Source organism: Anolis carolinensis, chromosome 1, assembly GCF_035594765.1.
Source record: "Anolis carolinensis isolate JA03-04 chromosome 1, rAnoCar3.1.pri, whole genome shotgun sequence".
Taxonomy (NCBI): domain Eukaryota; kingdom Metazoa; phylum Chordata; class Lepidosauria; order Squamata; family Dactyloidae; genus Anolis; species Anolis carolinensis.
Window position 1 is genome coordinate 192,538,241 of NC_085841.1, and position 20,248 is coordinate 192,558,488.

Here is a 20,248-nt window from a genome sequence, read left to right on the forward strand (position 1 = left end):
TAGCTAGGATTCTAAGGAGACCGTTGAAACAAAATCCCAAAACCACAAACCAACCAAAATATACAAGACTAATTATGCAAGCTTTTCAAGCTCTGCTGGCTTCTTCATCAGACAAAAGATGTTTAAATAATCAGAAGAAAAGTGATGGCTTTAAAGTCATAGGTCCACATTTTATATCAGGTGTTTCTCTTTTTGTACTATTGATATGAAAAACAAAACTCAACAGAGGCCACTCGCCTCTTGGCCATATGGGAACCAAGACAAAGACAGTAAAATGTAAATTCTTTATACTAATGGAGCTAATGTTTTGAAACAAGTGTCTCTATATGGATTCAGAGGAATAATGTAGAGGGGAGCAAAGAACATAAAAGCTAACAAATGTTATGGTAAACAGAAGTTGGTATGGTAGGGAGAAAGGCAAGAGATGTCACTTTCCATGGTATTGATGGGCTCACATCTTCCACGGCTCGTTACATAACACAAAATCAGTGGTAAATGTCAGCTGTTTGCTGCTTAATTAAAGATGAAGCTAGTCTGAAATCCTGCTGTGTTACTGCTAATACATTGCCTGGATATAGATATGGGCAAGCCAGAAATCTAAACAACAGTGAGATACTAACAGTTGGCAAGGCTTACGTTTCTCTCCATGGCTGTATTTGTAGCCTGTAATAAAGTTGATCTGAGAGGCTGAAGTTTTAGCCTATTACAGGTTTTCACTTGTGTTAACTTGCTTTAAGGAGACATTTCTCATATTTTCCACCTCTCTTTTACTTCAGGATACAGCAGAATAGAAATAAGGAAAACTATTTCACGCTGATGAAAAAAGCCAGTGTAGTACAGTGGCTTGAATATAGGATTAGAACTCTGGGAGAGCAGGGCTCGGATCCGTATTCTGCAATGGAAAGCTACTGGGTGGCCTTGGTCAAATCACACTCTCTGAACTTCAGAGGAAGGCAAAGGCAAACTCCCTTTGCATAATTCGTACCAAGAAAACACTGTGATTAGTTTGCCATAGACTTGGCATAAGTTGGAAATGACTTGAAGGCACACAAATACTACTATTCTCTGCTAAACAGATATGAGATTCTAACAAAAATGCTGATAAAGACGTGAGGAATCCCAAGTGATGCTATTGTTTTCTGCCATTCCACAAAGACAGGAAATCCATGACCAGCCTACTGCCTTTAAGGTTTATCAGTCAAATGGGCCAAAAAAAGAAAGAAAAAAAGTTCTATAAGCAACAGAAAAATTCCCCATGGCAAATTAGTACTGATCATATTTTCCATTCTTACTGTACTGTTAATACTTGAGTTGTGGACATAATGTATAACTACTAGGTTAATTGGTTTGATCTGATTAATGAACTGGCTTTATTAATTGGATGGATTACTCCATTCTTTCACATAACTAAAATAATGTCCAAAGGAGCATGTTTAAATATACACACTACTACAAATAACTTGTGAAGCAGAGATGAGGCCTGTGTTAGAAGAGTCATTTTCATGCCTCCCTTACAGAATAAGGAATGTCTCAGGACAACGGTATATTAAGGACATTAAAAATACATGTTGATTCTTTTCCTTCATAGAAGGGGCTGCAATTCAGCAAAGAACTCCTCCCACTATTTCACATCCAGGAAGAGATTTTTGTGACACAAGGGGAAAGAAGAAATCAACAGAAGTTGATTTCCTCCTGCTTTCAACAGTGAGAGCACCCTATGAATAGAGTTCTACTCACAGGAATGCTGAATTCAAGTCAAGGAATATATTAATTTAGTGTCAGAACTGCTGTTCTTACTCAAGAGAGAACATAATTTTGAAAAAAGGGAAGAAAACAAACATTTCTTTTTATTTAAAAATTCAGTTCTAATGGAAGTTTATATTCTGAAATACTTATGTACAAATAGATTTACTTCTATAAGACTGCAATAATAATGTTTTATACACACACATATACACACAAAGATACTCTTTGTGGAAGCTTAATAATATTAAGATCTAAGACTAGAAGACTGCCTGCAAGACTAATTTACATGATGAGGTTTCTACTTACTCATCCTTCAATCTTGTATTAAGATTAGGAAGGCCCATATATTCGCTAAGCTCTTGGAAAAAGATCTTCACAAAAATTCTACTGGATGATGTTGTTGTTTCTTCACTCAGTGTTATGCATTCAAGGACCTAACAATGGAAGAGGTAGTAGATTAATGCCAAACACCCAAACTCTATTCTAACAATCCCATTTATTATTTTCCCCATCCTTCAAGGTGTGTATTTCTGTGACAAAGTCATCAAACATGCACTAGGTGGCTTAGCATTACTTTCACACAGCAGTGATACTTTCACTGGCTTTCTCCAAACAATTTAGCTGAACTTCTGTTCTAAGGTAAGTCTACTTCAAAGCTCTCGTGGCCCTTGTCAGTACCAACATCAATGCAGCATTCAGCTTTTGACCTGAATTTTAACTGACAGCACCTCTGTCTGAAGTCTTTCAAAAGAGGAAAAACAACATCTTGTCCTTTCAAATCCTACATACATATCCTGCAAGACTAAGAACATTTTTACTTACACTCCATGGAAGGGAATCTGTATACAAAAGGTGTGCAAACATCTTGGCCACATTCCTCAACTTGTTTGTTTCCAGCCGATGGATAGTATCATACTGTTCTTTGAAAATGCCTTCAAATGCTTCCATGTATTCTTTTTTCAACATACAGAAACGCTGAAAATGCAGAAAAAAGCACATTTAAAAAAATCATTTCCACATGTAAGCATATTATATTCGATCGAAGCTTGCATTTGTTCCTTAACATTTTTGAGCATAGGATGGAACCTAACAGCATTCCCCAATAAGAGAACATGTTTCCATAACATTTCATTGCATGTGGAGGACTTTCAAAACTTTTATCAATGCCTGTGCTAAAAACATATGTACAGTAGAGTCTCGCTTATCCAACGTAAACGGGCCAGCAGAACGTTGGATAAGTGAATATGTTGGATAATAAGGAGAGATTAAGGAAAAGCCTATTAAACATTAAATTAGGTTATGATTTTACAAATTAAGCACAAAAACATCATGTTAGACAACAAATTTGACAGAAAAAGTAGTTCAATACACAGTAATGCTATGTTGTAATTACTGTATTTACGAATTTAGCACCAAAATATCACGATGTATTGAAAACACTGACTACAAAAATGCGTTGGATAATCCAGAACGTTGGATAAGCGAGTGTTGGATAAGTGAGACTCTACTGTATAAGCAAATATATTATACGTGAAAACATAGCTCAACCCCCCCCCCCAAATACCTTGGTGTCTTGGTTTTTAGGTCTGTTCTGGGAGTTATTTGGGGCTCTGATTCGGAAAATTGCATTATATAGACTACATCAGATATAGTTTCTTAGATATGGTTATCATGGTTTTCTATGGCTGAGTAGTTGAAGAGTGGTATATGACATATGTTCTATATCTCAAAATCTAGAGCTGATAGAGGAAAACTGGTGCCATTTTTGGAATCAGCAGGTCAAATACATCCAGAAACAGAACTAATATTTGAGGCACCAAAATGTGTTGACCAGTTTAATACATATAAGCATTTCTAAAAATACACAAAATTGATAGTCAAAACTTAATGATACGCATGTTTATAGGTTTTCCATAATAGCCAAGATCCAATTTTATAATAGCCAAGTTCCAAAGAGTTCCACAAGTGAACAAAGTTATGTTTTCTGATGGCAGGCAATGTCTCAGGTCCCATGGCAAAGCTCTTCCACAAATTACTGAATAGGTTTCTGGTAAGAAGTATGGAAATGGATAAACCTGTAAAATGTCACAATCAATTAAATCTTGAATATTTTATGTTTTTTTTTTAAAAAGAAACAAATATAAGCTTGCTTACAGCTCCGCCAGCATTTCTGAATGAGCCTTAAGTTAGTAATCCACACCTGCCTTAGCTTTAAAACATTGATAGCAAAGTGTCTGTCTCAGAAACAAGAGAAAAGAGGAACACATTGTAGCAAGCTTTTAAATCTAGTGACCTCCTCACTAAGTCTGACAGGAAACACATCTGTTGACTGTCTAGGATAACAAATGCTTCTTCTTATCCTTCCTAAGTGCTTTTATGCCACCCAATTTTGATAATGCACACAAATGAATGGTGTCAAAATACCCGCTTTTTGTTTCCTGTCACTAAAGGACAATTCACACACTTTTGATGGCTGAGTGCCGATGAGCTGAAAAGCTTTGTTTGAGGTGAAGAGACATGGATAGCTGATGTCTGATGGCTGAGTTACGCTTCCAAAGTTGTCATCTGGTGCAAATATAGCAGTTTTGTAATGCATCCTGAAAGATGCTTATGCTATGGATGAAAAAAAAACAAAAACAACAACTCACCCCAGCTAGTAAACCAAAGAATTTCTCGTATGTTCGCTGTTGGGCACAACAGTCGAGTATCATGTTGCACAGTTCTTTCTGTTAGAGAGAGAGAGAGACTTCTAAGGGATTGAAGTGTTATGATCAAAAGAAATCAGTTCCTAAGCTAAGAAACAACATTTAACGCTCCATTATACTTTGAAAATCACAGATCTATTGATTTTTTAAAGCTATAAATTAAAAATAGTGGGGGGAGGGGGGATGCAATATGTTCAAAAGGTAAAAACAATTCAACATACTCCTTTCTTCCATAAACCAACTGTTTTGTTCTAAACTGTCATCAGTAATGGACCAGAGGAGGATGAACAAATTGAAAATCAACTCAGTCAAGATAGAGCTGCTCCATGTCATTTGGAAGGCAGATCAGGCAATATGGATTCAGCATGTGCTGGATGGGGTTACACTCCCCTTGAAGATGTAGGTTCACAGCTTGAGTGTACTTCTGTATTCAGCTCTGAGCATGGAAACTCAGGTTCCATGGGTAGCCAGGAGTGCATCTGCACTGTTAAATGCTTGTGCGCCAGTTTTTCACATTCCTTGAAATATCAAATATGGTAATGGCAGCACGTGCTTATATTACATCCCAGTAGGATTACTGAAATGCACACTATGTGGGGCTGCCTCTGAAGAGTTTTTGGAAACATCAACTAGTTGCAGACACATTGCTAACTACAGAGAATACACTGCTCCCTTGTTGTAGCAGCTGCACTGGCTGCCAGTCTATTACTGGACCAAGTCAAAGTGCTGGTTTTTAACCTATATGGCTCAAGTTCACATCATTCAAAGGTCCTTATTCTCTCTTATGAACCTCCCTGTGTTTTGAATTCTGCTGAGCAGACCCTTCTCTCTGCCTTACCACTTCTATAGGTACATCTGACGGGAATATAGGAGGAGGCCTTTTCAGTAGCTGCCCACTTCCCAGAGAAGACACTGGCATCCCCCCTACTTTCTTTTTGCAAATAAATAAAGACTGCTCTGTTCTGACAGGCATTTGATGACCGACTGTTGAAAATCTATCCCACCTAACAATCTTGCCAATTATGCTGGTATAGGTGGATATGTATGTGTGTTTAACAGTTAATGTTTTAAAGTAGTTGAAATGTTTAACAGTTCAATCCCTTTTGAACTTTTGTTATGCTTTTTAATTTGTTGAGTCTTTGAGTCTCAAAATGAAGAAAAGGTGAGATATAAACAAAGAAATAAACAAATGGCATGAAAATATCCCAACTGAATCAAATCACTCTGAGTAACTTTCAAGATAGATAATTACTCTAGCAGTTGTAGGACCTGTTCACAAAGTCTTTTTGATACAGTATATTTAAACATTTCCATTCAGAAAAAAATGTGTGACTGAACATAAGCGACCGTACCTATTGTTCTATATTTAACAAGACAAAAGCACCCACCACTAAATATTCAGGGAAAATGAGAAGTGTGTTTTATGGTGATGGGTTAAGGCAGTCAATGCCTTATGCGTTTTTCACCCCTAAAACATTATACTAGTTTAACTCTTTATACTGTTCTATTATAGTAATGTTGCAGTTGATCAGTTTTTATATAATAAAAAAGGACAGAGTGCTGATGCTGTTGCAAATGAAGTCAGCAGAATTTGCAAAACAAATTACTTTTTGCACTCTCAATTGCGGGAGAAATGTTATAATATTCCCTATAGGTTAAAAGTAATTAAATATATTAACTTCTCAATGTAATGTAATAATTTCTGGCAGACTATCCCCAACAGTGCACAGGAAAATAGATTTGCCTACACAGACACCCATCATAGTTTCTTCAAACAAAGAGCAGGTTAAACCCAAAGTATGTTTCCTAGAGTAAGCAAAAATATTCTCAATTATTTTGCATGAATGGTATGAGGGAACCCACAAAATCCTTCTGGCAGCAAACCACAGCTTCAAAGTTTAGAGTAACTTTTATTTCATGTGCCAAAATGTTTGCCTAATTCTGATCTTGGAAGCTAAGCAGGGTCAGCCCTGGTTACTACTTTGATGGGAGATTACCAATGAAGACCAAGTGCTGTAGGAAGGAACTGGCAAAACCACCTCTAAGGATTCCTTGCCTACAAAGAATTCATGAATTCATGAACAGGTAATTTGAAAGCGCACACATAAACACAAGTTTTATAAAGTTACTGGCAGGTTGTGGTTGCAATTTTTCTTAAAAAGAAAAAAAGTGCTCATGTAAACCAAATTCTCAACATAGTTTAGTTTATAAATGTGAGCACTTTTGTGTTGTCTTTCTTCAATGCTTGTTATAGCCATATGGAAATGACAAAATTTCTTCACCAAAATCTCCTCTTCCTGTCCTTTTCCTGTCTTATATACAGAACAGCTATTAGCTTTTCAAAAATAATATTTGGTTTGTGAGGCTATTAATGAAGACACCTCATGGATCTGTCATTTCCCATTATTAGGAGGAATGTCCTATTCCTCCTACTCTTTAATAGCATTCTCTTTAATGCTATTGCTTCTATTTTCTTCTCATCGAATAGTTATATTAATTGGGTTAGACAAGGGTTTGAAGGGTTGACAGCAATCCAGAAGAAATTGAAGGAGATGCCTTTCTTATCTTTGCTTCACTTCCAGGTACAGCATCTCTTCAGAATTTTCTGATCTTCTTACCATGGCTAAAAGAAAGGGAACAGTTCACATATAGCACCCCCCCCCCCCCCCGCCTTCTAACCCAGTGGTTCTCAACCTGTGGGTCTCCTAGATGTTTTGGTCTTCAACTCCCAGAAATCCTAACCGCTGGTAAATTGGCCGGGATTTCTGGGAGTTGTACCCAAAACACCTGGGGACCCCAGGTTGAGAACCACAGTTCTAACCCTTCCCCTCCTGTGAGGAAACCCTCTCACCTGTGAACATTAGTCATTTTAGTGCTAATCAGGATTGCTCTTAAATCACATTCTATAAATCTAGGTCTTGGTATACAACAAAAACTATGGTTATGGTTAACAATGGTTAACAATATAGAAATCTACCCTGCAGGAATTGCTCTTTCAGGAAGATGGGACCCTGTATTCCTGCCAATTGTTGTAATGTCTTACACTTACAGAATTCTCCACACCTCCACCAAATAATTAACACCAGTTTTCAATAAAACAGATGCTTCAGGATCCCAATTTGACAGCTAATGAAGAAACTTTAGCAGAAATTAGCCATGTAGTGGTAAGATCTGAAGACCAACAACTGGAAATTGTAAAATGTATTTTACAACTGCAGGTACTTTGCCATTTCTACCTTTTCTCCAATCAAACTGCTACCACCTAGGTCTATTGACTTCAAAACATTTTACCACCACATCACTTCTTGCTCTTATTCAGTATCAGGGATGCTCCTTAGATTAAAAGCAAGCAGCAGTGTCACACAACATCTGGTTTCCTAGCCAAGTCTGCTAGCCTCTGCCTCATGTGATTATTCCTGCTGACCATTTCCTTATAATATTGTGTTCATTTAAATATATTTTACTTCCTTCAAACATTGATTCCCTGCTCCTAATGAACCAGATTAATTAACAGGTACATTTCCTTGCAACTAGAAATGGGGCTGAGAATTTAAGATACTCATTAAGAAAATATTATTGAGTACAGCTGTATGAAGATAAATTGGATTGGATCAAGTATTCACTTCTTCCAACGGAAGAGCTCCTTCTGTCCAGAGAAGTTTTTTGATCCAGTAAAATGGTACCAATAAAGGGAAGAGAAAGAAGGGAGTCAGTTTACTGTCTCACCACATATACTTCTCTGAAGGGTCCCAAAACTTTCTAGAATAGCTTATCTGAGGCTGGAATGGGTTGCAAAGTTGTTCTGCTTATAGTTATGGGATGCAATCCTTTACATATAAAAAAAATACATTAGGCAAGGTTAAGCAGGTTTGTAGTATGCTATAGGAGATACTGGTACCCTATCACATTTCAGCCAACAAAAAGGCATCAACAAGATGGATTGTACTGAAAGAATTATAAAGTGTAAGCTACAACTGTATGCAGCTTCCTGCAATATTCATTCATATCAATATCACCTAATTGGTGGTGTCGTCCCACACCTCACTATATTAAACAAATGCCAGAATCACTACACAAAAATAAAGCCTTGTCATACAACTCTCTTGCTATGGAACAGAACAGAACACTAACGTAACAAAATGAAATACACACACACCCCAGGATTTCTGTATGTATTCTCTCCTTCCAAAGGTTATATAAGTGAATGTAGTATTGAAATCCTTAAACAACACATCTGAATACACAACAGAAAAATTTCAGAGACGAAACAAGTAAAACCTTTTTTAAAAGTAAAGCATCATTATGCTTTAAGATGAAGAAATTATATTGGCCATAAGACTCATGTGTGCCCCACCCTCAAAGTGTACAGCTTGCATTTGAAATGCTTGATGTCCTGTTTTCAACGAACCACACGTTTATTGTTATAATTGAAACAGAAGACTGAGATTAGGTTCAAATGATGGTTTCTTTAAATATTCAAGCTGTTAAACGGGTTCATTCTGGCTTCTCTCAATAAACAATAGTTTAATCCAGTTGTGAATCATGTTGTATATTTGCAGTTTTCAAGTGCCTCCCAGACACATAAATGAGCTTCTGTTTTTATGGGCTTGATGTCACATGTTGGTGAGTTTCCAAAAGAAGGCGTTCGGCCTTCAGACTTTGCCCATTCAAATTTAAATCAACCAGTTTCTCCTTTCTTTTGGACAAAACAATCAATTGTTTTTAAAAAACTGGAAAGGAGAGCTTCTCATCTCACAGATAGGTGATGGAACAGGAGAATGGAAGAGCAGAATTTAAAGGCTTTTCTTACGTATTACAATTCAAAAGCTTTTTACGTATCACTATTCAGAAAAGGTACAAAATAAATTTGTCCCTCCTCACAAAAAGCAGGTCACCATATAGGAATAAAGTCCCTATTATGTGGCATAACTATGGTGTTGTGGACAAAACAAGGGCATGTGCTCTTGCAAAAAAGAATCCTGACTGCCCTCACCAATGAAATTTTATTTCAGTCCCAAACTGACTCATGGAAATCAGCAATTCCAGAAATTTAGGAATTAAAGGAAAATTTCTTTCAGGGGTCAGTGATTACTAGGGTGATAACACCCCCATTTCAGACACATCCCATAGCTCTACCTCTTACTATTATTTACTTTATTTATAGCCTACCTTCCTCCCCTAGTTGAACAATAGCAAAAATATGAATATGTTTCTGAAGAAATAGCTTAAAAGAGCTCTGGCTTTCTTCAAAATTTTTGAGTTTTTACATATGAGCATTTTGTGAAAATTGTTTAATAATAGTGTCAGTAAAGTTACACACAACACAGTTTTCTGGAAATATTTTCTTCTGGTCTCAGAATAGAATTGCCTGGCCTCAATGTTTTTCAACTGTTACACAACTGTATTTCAGCAGAGCAAACATTTTTACACAAAAAACAGCAGGGTATCATTTTTCATCATTCTAGTGAGACGGATATTCAACAGTAAGGATATTTAACATTAACTCCTACTAGGTTTATTTTTATTATAAAGATAAAGCTCTGTCTATAATTTAGATGCTTTACTATATATTAGAGACAATACGCTGTGTGATATGACACTGTCAATATCTGATTGGGAAAAAAGTGCTAGAAGGAGGGGAATTAGAGAGAATTACCGTTTGGCTTTCAGGAAAATCCATCTTCAGCAATTTGTGAGCACATTCTTCAAAGTCTAAACTGTAAAAGGCAAAAAATATATCCAGAACTGACTTATGACCATAATAGCGCAAAACATTGGTGTGCTGACAATGCTAATATCAGTATTATAAAAATGAATACTTGTGGGCCTGAAATAGACTTGGTTTTTTTTAAACCCCAGCAGCCTCAAACAATGCTGATTTAAGCTAGTTTTTGAGACAAAGGGGGATTAAGTCAGTTATCCTTCCATGTTTTCTGATGTGAGAAAATATTGAAGGAATATCCTAAATCCTCCACAGCACCTCATCTATATCTCCACCTGTAACCTGTTCATTTATCTGACATAAGACAAACAGATCCTTGCTGTCTATGAACTTCAGATCTATTGTACTAAGCAAGCTAATACAGGCACGGAACAATAGCATTAATCAATACTGTAATTGCAATTAACTGAAAATCTGCCACAGCAGTTTTTGAAATTTCTGACATTTTATTAAAACAAGCATTTTTCTCCACAATTCTGGTAAACATAAAATTCTGTTTTAGCCACTTCACATTACTATATGAACCATGGCCAAAACCAATAGATTTTCAGACAGACTAAAAACAAGATGACTCTCATGAATGAGTCATTATTGCCACAACACCATGCTAAACAGAAATGTACCAGTAACTAAACAAATGAAGACATTATGGTCATTTCAAATGTTGCTTTGGGCTTCTCATAGAAAGTACTGACGTTAGTTTTAGAGGATAATTTAAAATATCCTGTTATTAACAGATTCATTTACTCAGGCAAGCCTCTTTCCTCCTTCTGTGTCATATCCTTCCTCTACTCTTACCATCAGACATGAACTGCACATATTTTCTTTTCTTTATTATATGTGGAACAACTCTGGCTGTCATAGATGCCCAGAAGACCCAATGAATTTATCTGAATGGCAATGACAAAGGATTATGGGAATTGCAATTTAAACCTTCTGAAAAGCTAAATGTCCCTTATCCCTTAAAAAAAATAAAACCAAAAGCATTCTCAAGAATGAATCAAAGACAATGCTGCTTCCTAAGGATGCTAAGAATTCTGAAACTGGTAATCTGGTATTTTGATACATGCCATTAATTATAGATCTCTACTGCCAAAGAATTTGAGTCCTAAATCTTGAACATCACACTTTCACTGATGAGGAGATTATTTAATTCTTGAATTTATATATTTAATGTTACCTTGATTGAATTGCGAGGTAAATCGTTCGCCGGAAGGAGACCAAGTTAATTTCTGTTTTATCATGGATGGTTACTTTTTGTCCTTTAAAAGTGGGGAGAAACAATGCAGGGAATTAGCATTCACAAGTAATGTTATTTCAAAGCACGATTAATATACTATTTAAATGGCAATGGCCTGCAAATAAATTATCCATGAAGTCATCTGTACAATGGGTAAATGCCAGTGATTGCGTTACTTGGATATCCAAGGTGCATAGCCATGTTCTGCTAATCCTCCTTGACCTACTGTAGTCCACTATGCCCCCTAAAAACATGGTCCTGAAGGTTAGGAAGAATATGAGATATGGGATAGATGCTTTGCCATGAATAACTAGACTTGTTCACAAAGTTTTCCAGTTAATCTCAAAGGGGAACCATGATCTGTGGAGGGCCCTGCATTAACTGACAAGCACCAGACTATTTCTGTCTGTGTGCATTTGCTTGTTTTTGCTTCTACATATAGGGATACTAGAGATCTATAATCAGCACAGGGTGTCTTATGACCAAACATTGAATCAATAACTAAGCCAGCTGCTTTATAATGAATTAATGTCCCATTTCTTACAGGAGTGGCTGCCACAATTTCCATATGAGTAATGCAAGCGATGACAGATTTCTGCAATTACCATGGTTAATTGCTTTCTGCCTGGAAACAGAAATTTATTTTTCTCTCCCAAAAGCATTGCTAATGAAACAGTGTCATTTGAAATAGTTTTATGCTAAGAACCCATCTCAAAGTCTTCTTGCCCTCCTGTCCAACTAAGTTTAACATTTTTGATTTCACTATTGAAGAGAATAATCTAAATGTAATCACAATTCTACTGAACTCAGGAGATCTGGGAAAACTGCTTAACTTTAGATAGATTATGCTCTTGCATAGACACGTGGAGGCTAAAAAGAGAAACAGAACACAACGCGGCACAGCACTTTATTATAAAATGGCTGTTAGGATTATACTGAGTATAATCCCCAGTAGCAAAGGAAACTGAACACGCCTGATATGCTTCTGAGCAAAAACCTTAGAGTGTGCATATTTTTTGTATGGTGACACAAGCAGATTGGAAAGGGGTGGTATTTTTGAAAGCCAAAAGGCTGGAGTTTAAAAAAAAAGTTATGAAATTCTGAATGCCTCAGAAGCAATGGACTACTTCTTTTCCTTCCCCCACATCAAAGGGAAAAGCACTTTTGAAGTGGAAAGAGTGTTCAAAGGCAGATACAACACAAAAACCTTCTGACTGTTTTTAAAAATAAAAAAAATCTAACTGGGAATCTATAAAATAGCACATTAGGTTGGTGGAATTTATCCAGACACTGGAAATTCCTTTGCTTTGAATAGCAACTAAGTAACATGGTAATACGCCACATTCAGTTTTGCTGTTGCCAATGAATCCAATCATAATCTGCATCTCTTTGAGGCCAATACGAAAACATCCACTAATTTATATAGTGCATGAAACAAACAGTACAAACAATAGAAAAGACATTTTAAATGTGAACAATGGTCATATTATTGGCCATCAACACAGAACTTCCACAGCTTGTAGCGGTACATAAACCCATTTACTACACAGCACACTCACCATCTTCATCCTCTTCTTTATCCTCCCCATCCTCCTCATCATCTTCCTCCTCTTCACTGCTGCCAGCATCTTCACCGGATTCTGAGTCAGTGTCACCTTCATCAAGAATTTCTACAAAAAAAGAATAAAAAAGTAAGGCAACACTAAGATTAGTTTGTTTGCATTAGCAAAGAAGGTATGAAGGATCTTCCTACACATTGGGAAGAGGAGACTTCAGAAGGGAAATAAAAATACTGCTGTCTCTGGCTACGTTCATTCATTTATTTATTTGGAAGCAAGGCCCAATGAGCTCGGCAGAACTTTCTTCAAACTGTGTGTTGCAACACATTAATGTGTCAGGTGCCGTGTGTAGGTGTGCTGTGCAAACGTAATGAGAAATGACAAAAATCTTGGAAATGCAGAATATTATCTTTAAAATCATGAATTTTTAAAAATATAAATGAAAGCTTTTCATTTATATTAAATTCTGTTATTACAATGTATGTAACGTTACCGTATCTTTCATAAAGGGTTGGTTTAACTTCTGGGTTGCCAATAAAACCAAATTATTGTGTTGCGAAATGATGCATGTTTAAATTGTGTTGCCAACAGGAAATATTTGGAAAGCTTTGGTATATACAAAGGATTGTAATGTTGCCACACAAACAACTGAATATGGGACTCTAATGTAGGGTTGTAGGTAGCATTGTCAACATCACAATTGGATTATTTTTTTAGAAAGAGAAAGATGGCTAACCAGTAAAGTATATACTGACTTTTGAGTAAAAGAAAAATCAAACTGTTTTCTGAAATATTTATTTATTTATTTATTTCCGGTATTTCTACCCCACCCTTCTCCCCTAGGGGACTCAGGGCGGCTTACAAATTCGCACACAGTGCCATCAACATCAACAATACAATACAAAAGGCATTAAAAACTAAAAACATTTAAAACATCATAAAAACCAATATACAATAATAAAACATTACCATGCACCAAGGTAATGTCCTTTCATTCACTAGAGCTTGTTAATCCAGTCTTAAAAACCGACCGTGCCAAGCACGAAAGTTCATTCATTGAACGCTTGAGCACACAGCCATGTCTTTAGTTTTTTTCTGAACCCTAGAAGGGAAGGAGCCTGCCGGATGTCACTGGGGAGGGAGTTCCACAGCCGAGAAGCTACCACTGAGAAGGCCCTGTCTCTCGTCCCCACCAGCCGCGCCTGTGAAGCAGGTGGGATCGAGAGCAGGGACTCCCCAGATGATCTTAAAAATTCTTATGGGCTCATAGGAGGAGAAACATTCAGATAGGTAAATTGGACCGGAGCCATTTAGGGCTTTGTAGGTCAAAACCAGCACTTTGAATTGGGCTTGGTAGCATATCGGCAGCCAATGGAGCTGGCTTAACAGGGGGGGTAGTACACTCCCTGTAGGCTGCTCCCGTTATTAATCTGGCTGCTGCCCGTTGTACTAACTGGAGCTTCCGGGCCGTCTTCAAAGGCAGCCCCACGTAGAGCGCGTTGCAGTAATCCAAGCAGGATGTAACCAGAGCGTGCACCACCGTGGCCAAGTCAGACCTCCCAAGGAACGGGCGCAGCTGGCGCACAAGGCGGAGTTGTGCGAATGCTCCCCTGGCCACCGCCGAGATCTGGGGCTCCAGGCTCAGCGATGAGTCCAGGATCACACCCAGACTGCAAACCTTCAGGGGGAGTGCGACCCCGTCCAACACAGGCTGTAACCCTATTCCCTGTTCAGCCTTGCGACTGACCAGGAGGACCTTTGTCTTGTCTGGATTCAAATACTTGTGTAAGATGAACAAAACTCAAGTCGCCTTCATTTATCTTGAGTATAAGTGAATACTGCTATACTTAAAATATTAGCTGACTCAGGGATTTGTGTCAGGAGGAAAACCAGCATAAGCTTGACCTACTTACCTTTTTTAAGAGCTTTGTACTTCTCCTCATTCTCCACAAAATCAGGGTCCATCTTGAACACATCTTCAGAAAAAGAGAAAAGAAAATTACCAATAAGAAAACAAATAGCAACATTGTAGCAGAGCCTTTAAAAACAATTCAGGGCTATAGATTGACATGTTCAGTTCCGTGTTGTACTTACTAAGAACATCATCCGGATTGTAGTCATCTTCCAAAGGCAGCATATGGGTGAATTGATCCTCCTCCTCAACAAGATCCAATCCATCTAGAATTATTGGGTGATCTTTGAACCCATCTTTGCGCACAGCAAACATGACTTCTATCATGTACTGAACTCGCTTGTCAGTTTCAGATTCATGCAGAATATGACGTAGGCGGTCAAAGATGGCTGTTGATTTAAAAACAAGGGGAAGGTCAATTGACAGCTGTGGGGAAAAGAACTTTTAAACAGACTGATAATGAAATTTTCATCCAGTGATCTTTAATATGGCTATTTAATTGTAGTTTAGCATAATAACTTGGCCCATTTTGTGGGAAATAGCAACCTCCCAATCCTCTATTTGTTTATTGATGTATACATTTTCTAAACTGTATTCTATGTGTATGTTGTTTAGACATGTGATTGTACAGAGCACGTTCACTCAGGACTCCATTTTGTTATTCAGTTTGCATCAGATCTCAGTGGAGGTGGATGCATGTATATGTTTGGTCTTCAATGAAAGCAGGCTGCTGTTAGGACTTCAGTGAGAAGTACTATTATGGACTTCAGTGAGAACAAGTATACTTAAAGACTATGGAATAAGGATTAAGAATGATACCCTGTGAGTTCAACACAGAGAGAAGTTACATCCTATCCATAACTGAACTTAGAATCATAGAGTTGGAAGAGACTTTATGGGCCATCCAGTGCAACCCCCTGGCAAGAAGCAGGAAGTCGCATTTAAAGCGACAGATGGCCATCCAGCGTCCGCTTAAAAGCCTCCAAAGAACTTCAATAAGACATGTGCCTGTATGGTGAATTCATACAAGATGTTTATGAGTAAACAAGATATATTATTTTTCAACTAAAGAAGACTTTGTTTTTATCAATGAGTGCATATTTTAAACTAAGAGGTTTCAAGTAGTGTATATGTTTTGGGCAACTGTAACTTCAAAGAAACAACCATCCTCTGCTAACCAAATATATTTTTGTAGTGGCATTTCTTTGTCCTTGGCAGTTCAAAGACATGGTTCTTCAGTTTAACAGCTGAGTTACCTGTATCCCATTAAATAAATGCTTATGAATATCACTTGTTCAAAGGGTTGACTTCCAACAAGGCCATGCTTTTCTTGACTAGTAGTTTTCAAAAGGTGGTCTCATGGGCTCATGAATGATGTCATATTCGTTTGGCAAATGAATTCGTTTGGCAAATTTGTTTGGCATATTCATTTGCCAAACGAATATGACATCATTCTTCCTTTTCAACAAGGTCATCTTTGTCATTTATTTCCAAAAGGTTATTGCCCCAGAGAGTGGGTGCAGTAATTCCCAGAACAATTTTAGCCATATCTCTTTTTTAAGCTTCTTGTGAGATTCACTGAACTCAGAAAGGAATGAAATACATCATAAAACAACAGAAGTCACAAAAGAAAGGTTTCTGAAGTATATTCGTACCATTAACACCTCTAGGAGACACTTCAGTCAACTTGAGGCCACATTCTTTTAGGAACCCAATCGCCACTTCAACGCTGTCATCTGTGGGTCTTTCCAGAAGCAATGTCAACATCTCCAAACATAAAACTTCATGACTCTTACCAGGAATAACAAATCAAAGACTCTTGTTAAACAACAGAAACACCAAATTTGTTTGATTGTACATATTTCACATCTACCTTTCAGATAATTGACAAAAAATCAGTATGGCTTCAGAAACTAACTAAAATTCATCAAGCAGAGTTTGGGACAGGTGGTTCTCAAAAAACTGTCACAGCTCAAGTTTTGGTTGGTCAGGGGAGTTTCCAAGGAAGAATCTATGGCTTAAAGTTTGGCTCCACTTGGCATATCAGAAGTGGTTCTCTGGGCATTTCAAACACTGGTAATATAACAAGACCTATGGTTGGAAGTGAGATTTAAAAGCTATCAGCAATGGCTCTAGCCATAGAGATATTTCAATATGAACTACGTTAAGGAGAAATGGCTTAAGAGTCAACTTCTAAGGAGAGACTTTGGAGCACCTTTCAGTATTCACCTGAAAGCAGAAGGCAGGTCTAGCGTTTCAGATGGACTCAAAATAGCCAGCCAATACAACCAATGCCTTGGGGAAACTGTAGTTGAAAACATCTAGAATAGCCATGATTCCTCATCCTTGGTTAAGGGCCCCTCATGTTTAATCGAGAAGAAAGTGAGAAATGCCCAAAGGGAGGGAAGAGGCACAGTATCCACAGGGTGAGGGACAGAACAACAGGGAAACTGCCTTCAGAATCAGAGGCCAGATAACAACCCTGAAGTTGATTATTAAAAACTGTGTTTATAGCTGCTTACTCTTCTAGTCTGTGGCCATTTGCTGGTTTAAAAGAATAGACGTATCATCATATTCATATCCCTCACCCTCAAACAGTAGCTCAGAAACCCAGACAGATAAATAGACATACATTGCAGCTCATTTTTGAGAGGCACAGCCTACTTCTGTAGGCACTAGTAGATAAAATTAATGAAATTTACTCCTTTGAAAAAGGAAGCTAGCAAGTCAAATAAGCAAAAAAGAAAAGTAAGGTATTACTCTTTTTTAATGGGAAACAAGTCACTAATAGTTTATTTTTCTACTCAATAGCCTGGATGTAATTTGAAGTTGGTTTTAAAGCATAATGCTTCAGTCAGATTTGCTCTGGTTCTGATTCTACAGCAGACATGGGGAAACACCCTCCAGGTGTTTTGGACTTCAACGCCCAAATCCCAACCAGCTTACTTGTATTAGGAATTGCGGGAGTTAAGTCAAAACACCTGAAGGGTTGAAGTTTAGCCATGCCTGCCCTACAGGGCTCAACTTTTATTCAAGCAAATGAGCGAGGGAGCATATGTATGTATGTATGTATGTATGTATATATATCACCCAGATGGGAAATAAGCCACGAAACTGCATTCTGTAAATGCTATGGACAAAACCTCATTGCTTGAGCATTTGAAATAAAATTAGATATACTTTAATATCAAAAGCTACAATTATTTCAGATACACTATTAGTAACTCAGAGTATCTTACCACATTCTGATTCATGAGATGTGCAACAAACTTCGAAGCTGTCAGGCAAAGTTGCTGCAAATAAATACACAAAATGTATTACTATTTCTATTAAAAATGCTTGAAGGCTTTTCTATTTGTTTTTATATATTTTACTATTCCAAGGACTTTAAATGACTTGCATATACAATTTAACATTTTACATGGAAAAGACAAAAAGTGTATTTCTTGTGTTGGAATTATTACATTATGGGTCAGATCCAGACTTGGTCAACTTTAGAGTACACTCACTGGAATCAATGTGGCTTAAGTTAGTCATGACCTATGCACATCCTAATAGATCTAACACTACATATGATGAAATCTGAATACAACAACAGTGATAGTATCTAACCATGAATTTAAATAGGCAACAACTTGCATTCAATAGTTCATTTCTCTTTTTCTAGAAAGTGATTAATTCTATAATGAGCAAGTTATTAAGAAACGGCCTGCTTTTGAGAATTCAACATGCAATGTGCTCATGACCCACCAAGCATTGGACAAACTCCAAACATTTTACTTGTTGCAACTGAGTAAAAAAGCAGAATTGACTTAGATTTTAAGAGATAGGGTGTTGCTGAATTCTCTACATCCATAGATTCATACACAGAAAACCTTTTTATCTGCACAATGAAAGTGTAATGATGAAAATATATCATCTCTTCCATAGAAGTTACTATATTCTGAAGAATGCTTTTATTTTTTGTGGTCATCAGGACAAAGCCAGTTGCAACCTTTTCATGGATGGATGCTTTCACATAGCCATTTTCCAAAGTAAAAAAGTAAGTCAAAGTTAATACAGGATATTAGAATATAGTTTTAACCTGCACTTCTTCCAAATGTATTTTAATAAGACAAGATGGGAGAAGCTTAGTATTAAAAGCTGTTGATCTACAAGAAAAGGTTAAGGGGGAGCAAAACCAACAGCGTGTGGATCAAATGTGGAACATAAGATGCTGTACTATCTAATAACGATGTACCTCAAACAACTGTTATGAGAGAAAGAACTGTAAGAGTCTGAGTCCTAAACACCTAGAGGGCCACAGGTTGTTCAGGCTTGTCTTAGGCTATTCTCTTCAAGGAAGATGGAAACAGTTTGAAAGAAGAGGTTTTATTTGTGGAGTGAACCGTTATCTCACATCTCTTGACTGAACTACATTTTTCTTTATTATTTGAAGGCCTGAGCAGTAAAAACTTTTGTTGGTTTACTACAATGCTGATGGTTTCTGTTTTACACTCTTTCTGCCTATTTTTAAATTGTTAAAAACTAAGAAATATTCAGTATGTTAAGATGCAGTATCTTGCTGTTTATTATGTAACCTAAGGTAAGTCTGTAATTACCTTGAATAAAATTAAGGTGTTCTTACTTTTGAAAATCATAAATACAACAGGAATGCAGCTTTATCTGCTAGGTTAGCATAGTCAAGAAATTAAGCACTGGATGTATTTCAGTTTCTGAGTAAATCAATTGCATGGGGTGGGGGAAGAGAACATTTCCAACTCCTCGCCTCAAAATTCCCAAAAACGGTGGTGAAAACACAAGGTTCCTAAAACCCATTAATGTGGAAATCAAACTCACTGAATACAATGTCATCTCCTCATAGCAGTATCTGAGATATGAGCAAGGGAAAAGCATAACAAATCTTGTCCTATCACTTTGTACAGTAACTTTTCTTGCATACCTTATCATTCCTTCTGTATCCTTTGCGAAAATTCAAAATGAGCCTCTTGAGAATCAGTTCTCCAATATTTGGAAACTTGGAATTGATTATTGCTACAACTGCTGCATAAACATGAGTGAAGATCGGAGAAGCACTCTGAGCTTGCAGAATTGATCTTGACAGTAATCCCCTGTAAATGAGGATACAGGCATGAAGTACTTTTCCCGGAAAAATAAAAGAAGTGTACAGGTTGAATTTACATAAAGGGATCGCCAAGAGGGCTGGGGAAAAGCAGCCATTATATTAATCTTCCTTCCCTCCAGCAGCCCCTTCAGCCCCATTAAAACCCTATCCTGAGGATCAGGTAACCCTGTTCAGTATGGCTTCAGTGACTGAGAGAGGAAGAGTCCTGGAAAACTGAGCAGATGCATCTTTTGTAAAGG

The 20,248-nt window shown here is 37.3% G+C and overlaps 1 protein-coding gene across 2 annotated transcripts in view; it reads right to left on the minus strand.

Annotated features, from left to right (window-relative positions):
- cwc22 (CWC22 spliceosome associated protein homolog) overlaps positions 1–20,248 on the minus strand; it is a 45,672-nt gene that overhangs the window by 7,214 nt on the left and 18,210 nt on the right. For both annotated transcript variants that reach the window (XM_008121145.2, XM_008121144.2), the window contains exons 7-17: positions 19,827–19,995; positions 18,124–18,177; positions 16,540–16,675; positions 15,067–15,273; positions 14,886–14,948; positions 12,973–13,083; positions 11,354–11,435; positions 10,108–10,168; positions 4,395–4,472; positions 2,569–2,721; positions 2,053–2,180 (exon numbers count right to left, since the gene is read on the minus strand). In XM_008121145.2, the coding sequence (XP_008119352.2) occupies positions 2,053–2,180; positions 2,569–2,721; positions 4,395–4,472; positions 10,108–10,168; positions 11,354–11,435; positions 12,973–13,083; positions 14,886–14,948; positions 15,067–15,273; positions 16,540–16,675; positions 18,124–18,177; positions 19,827–19,995 (1,242 nt within the window). The remainder of the gene's footprint in view (positions 1–2,052; positions 2,181–2,568; positions 2,722–4,394; positions 4,473–10,107; positions 10,169–11,353; positions 11,436–12,972; positions 13,084–14,885; positions 14,949–15,066; positions 15,274–16,539; positions 16,676–18,123; positions 18,178–19,826; positions 19,996–20,248) is intronic.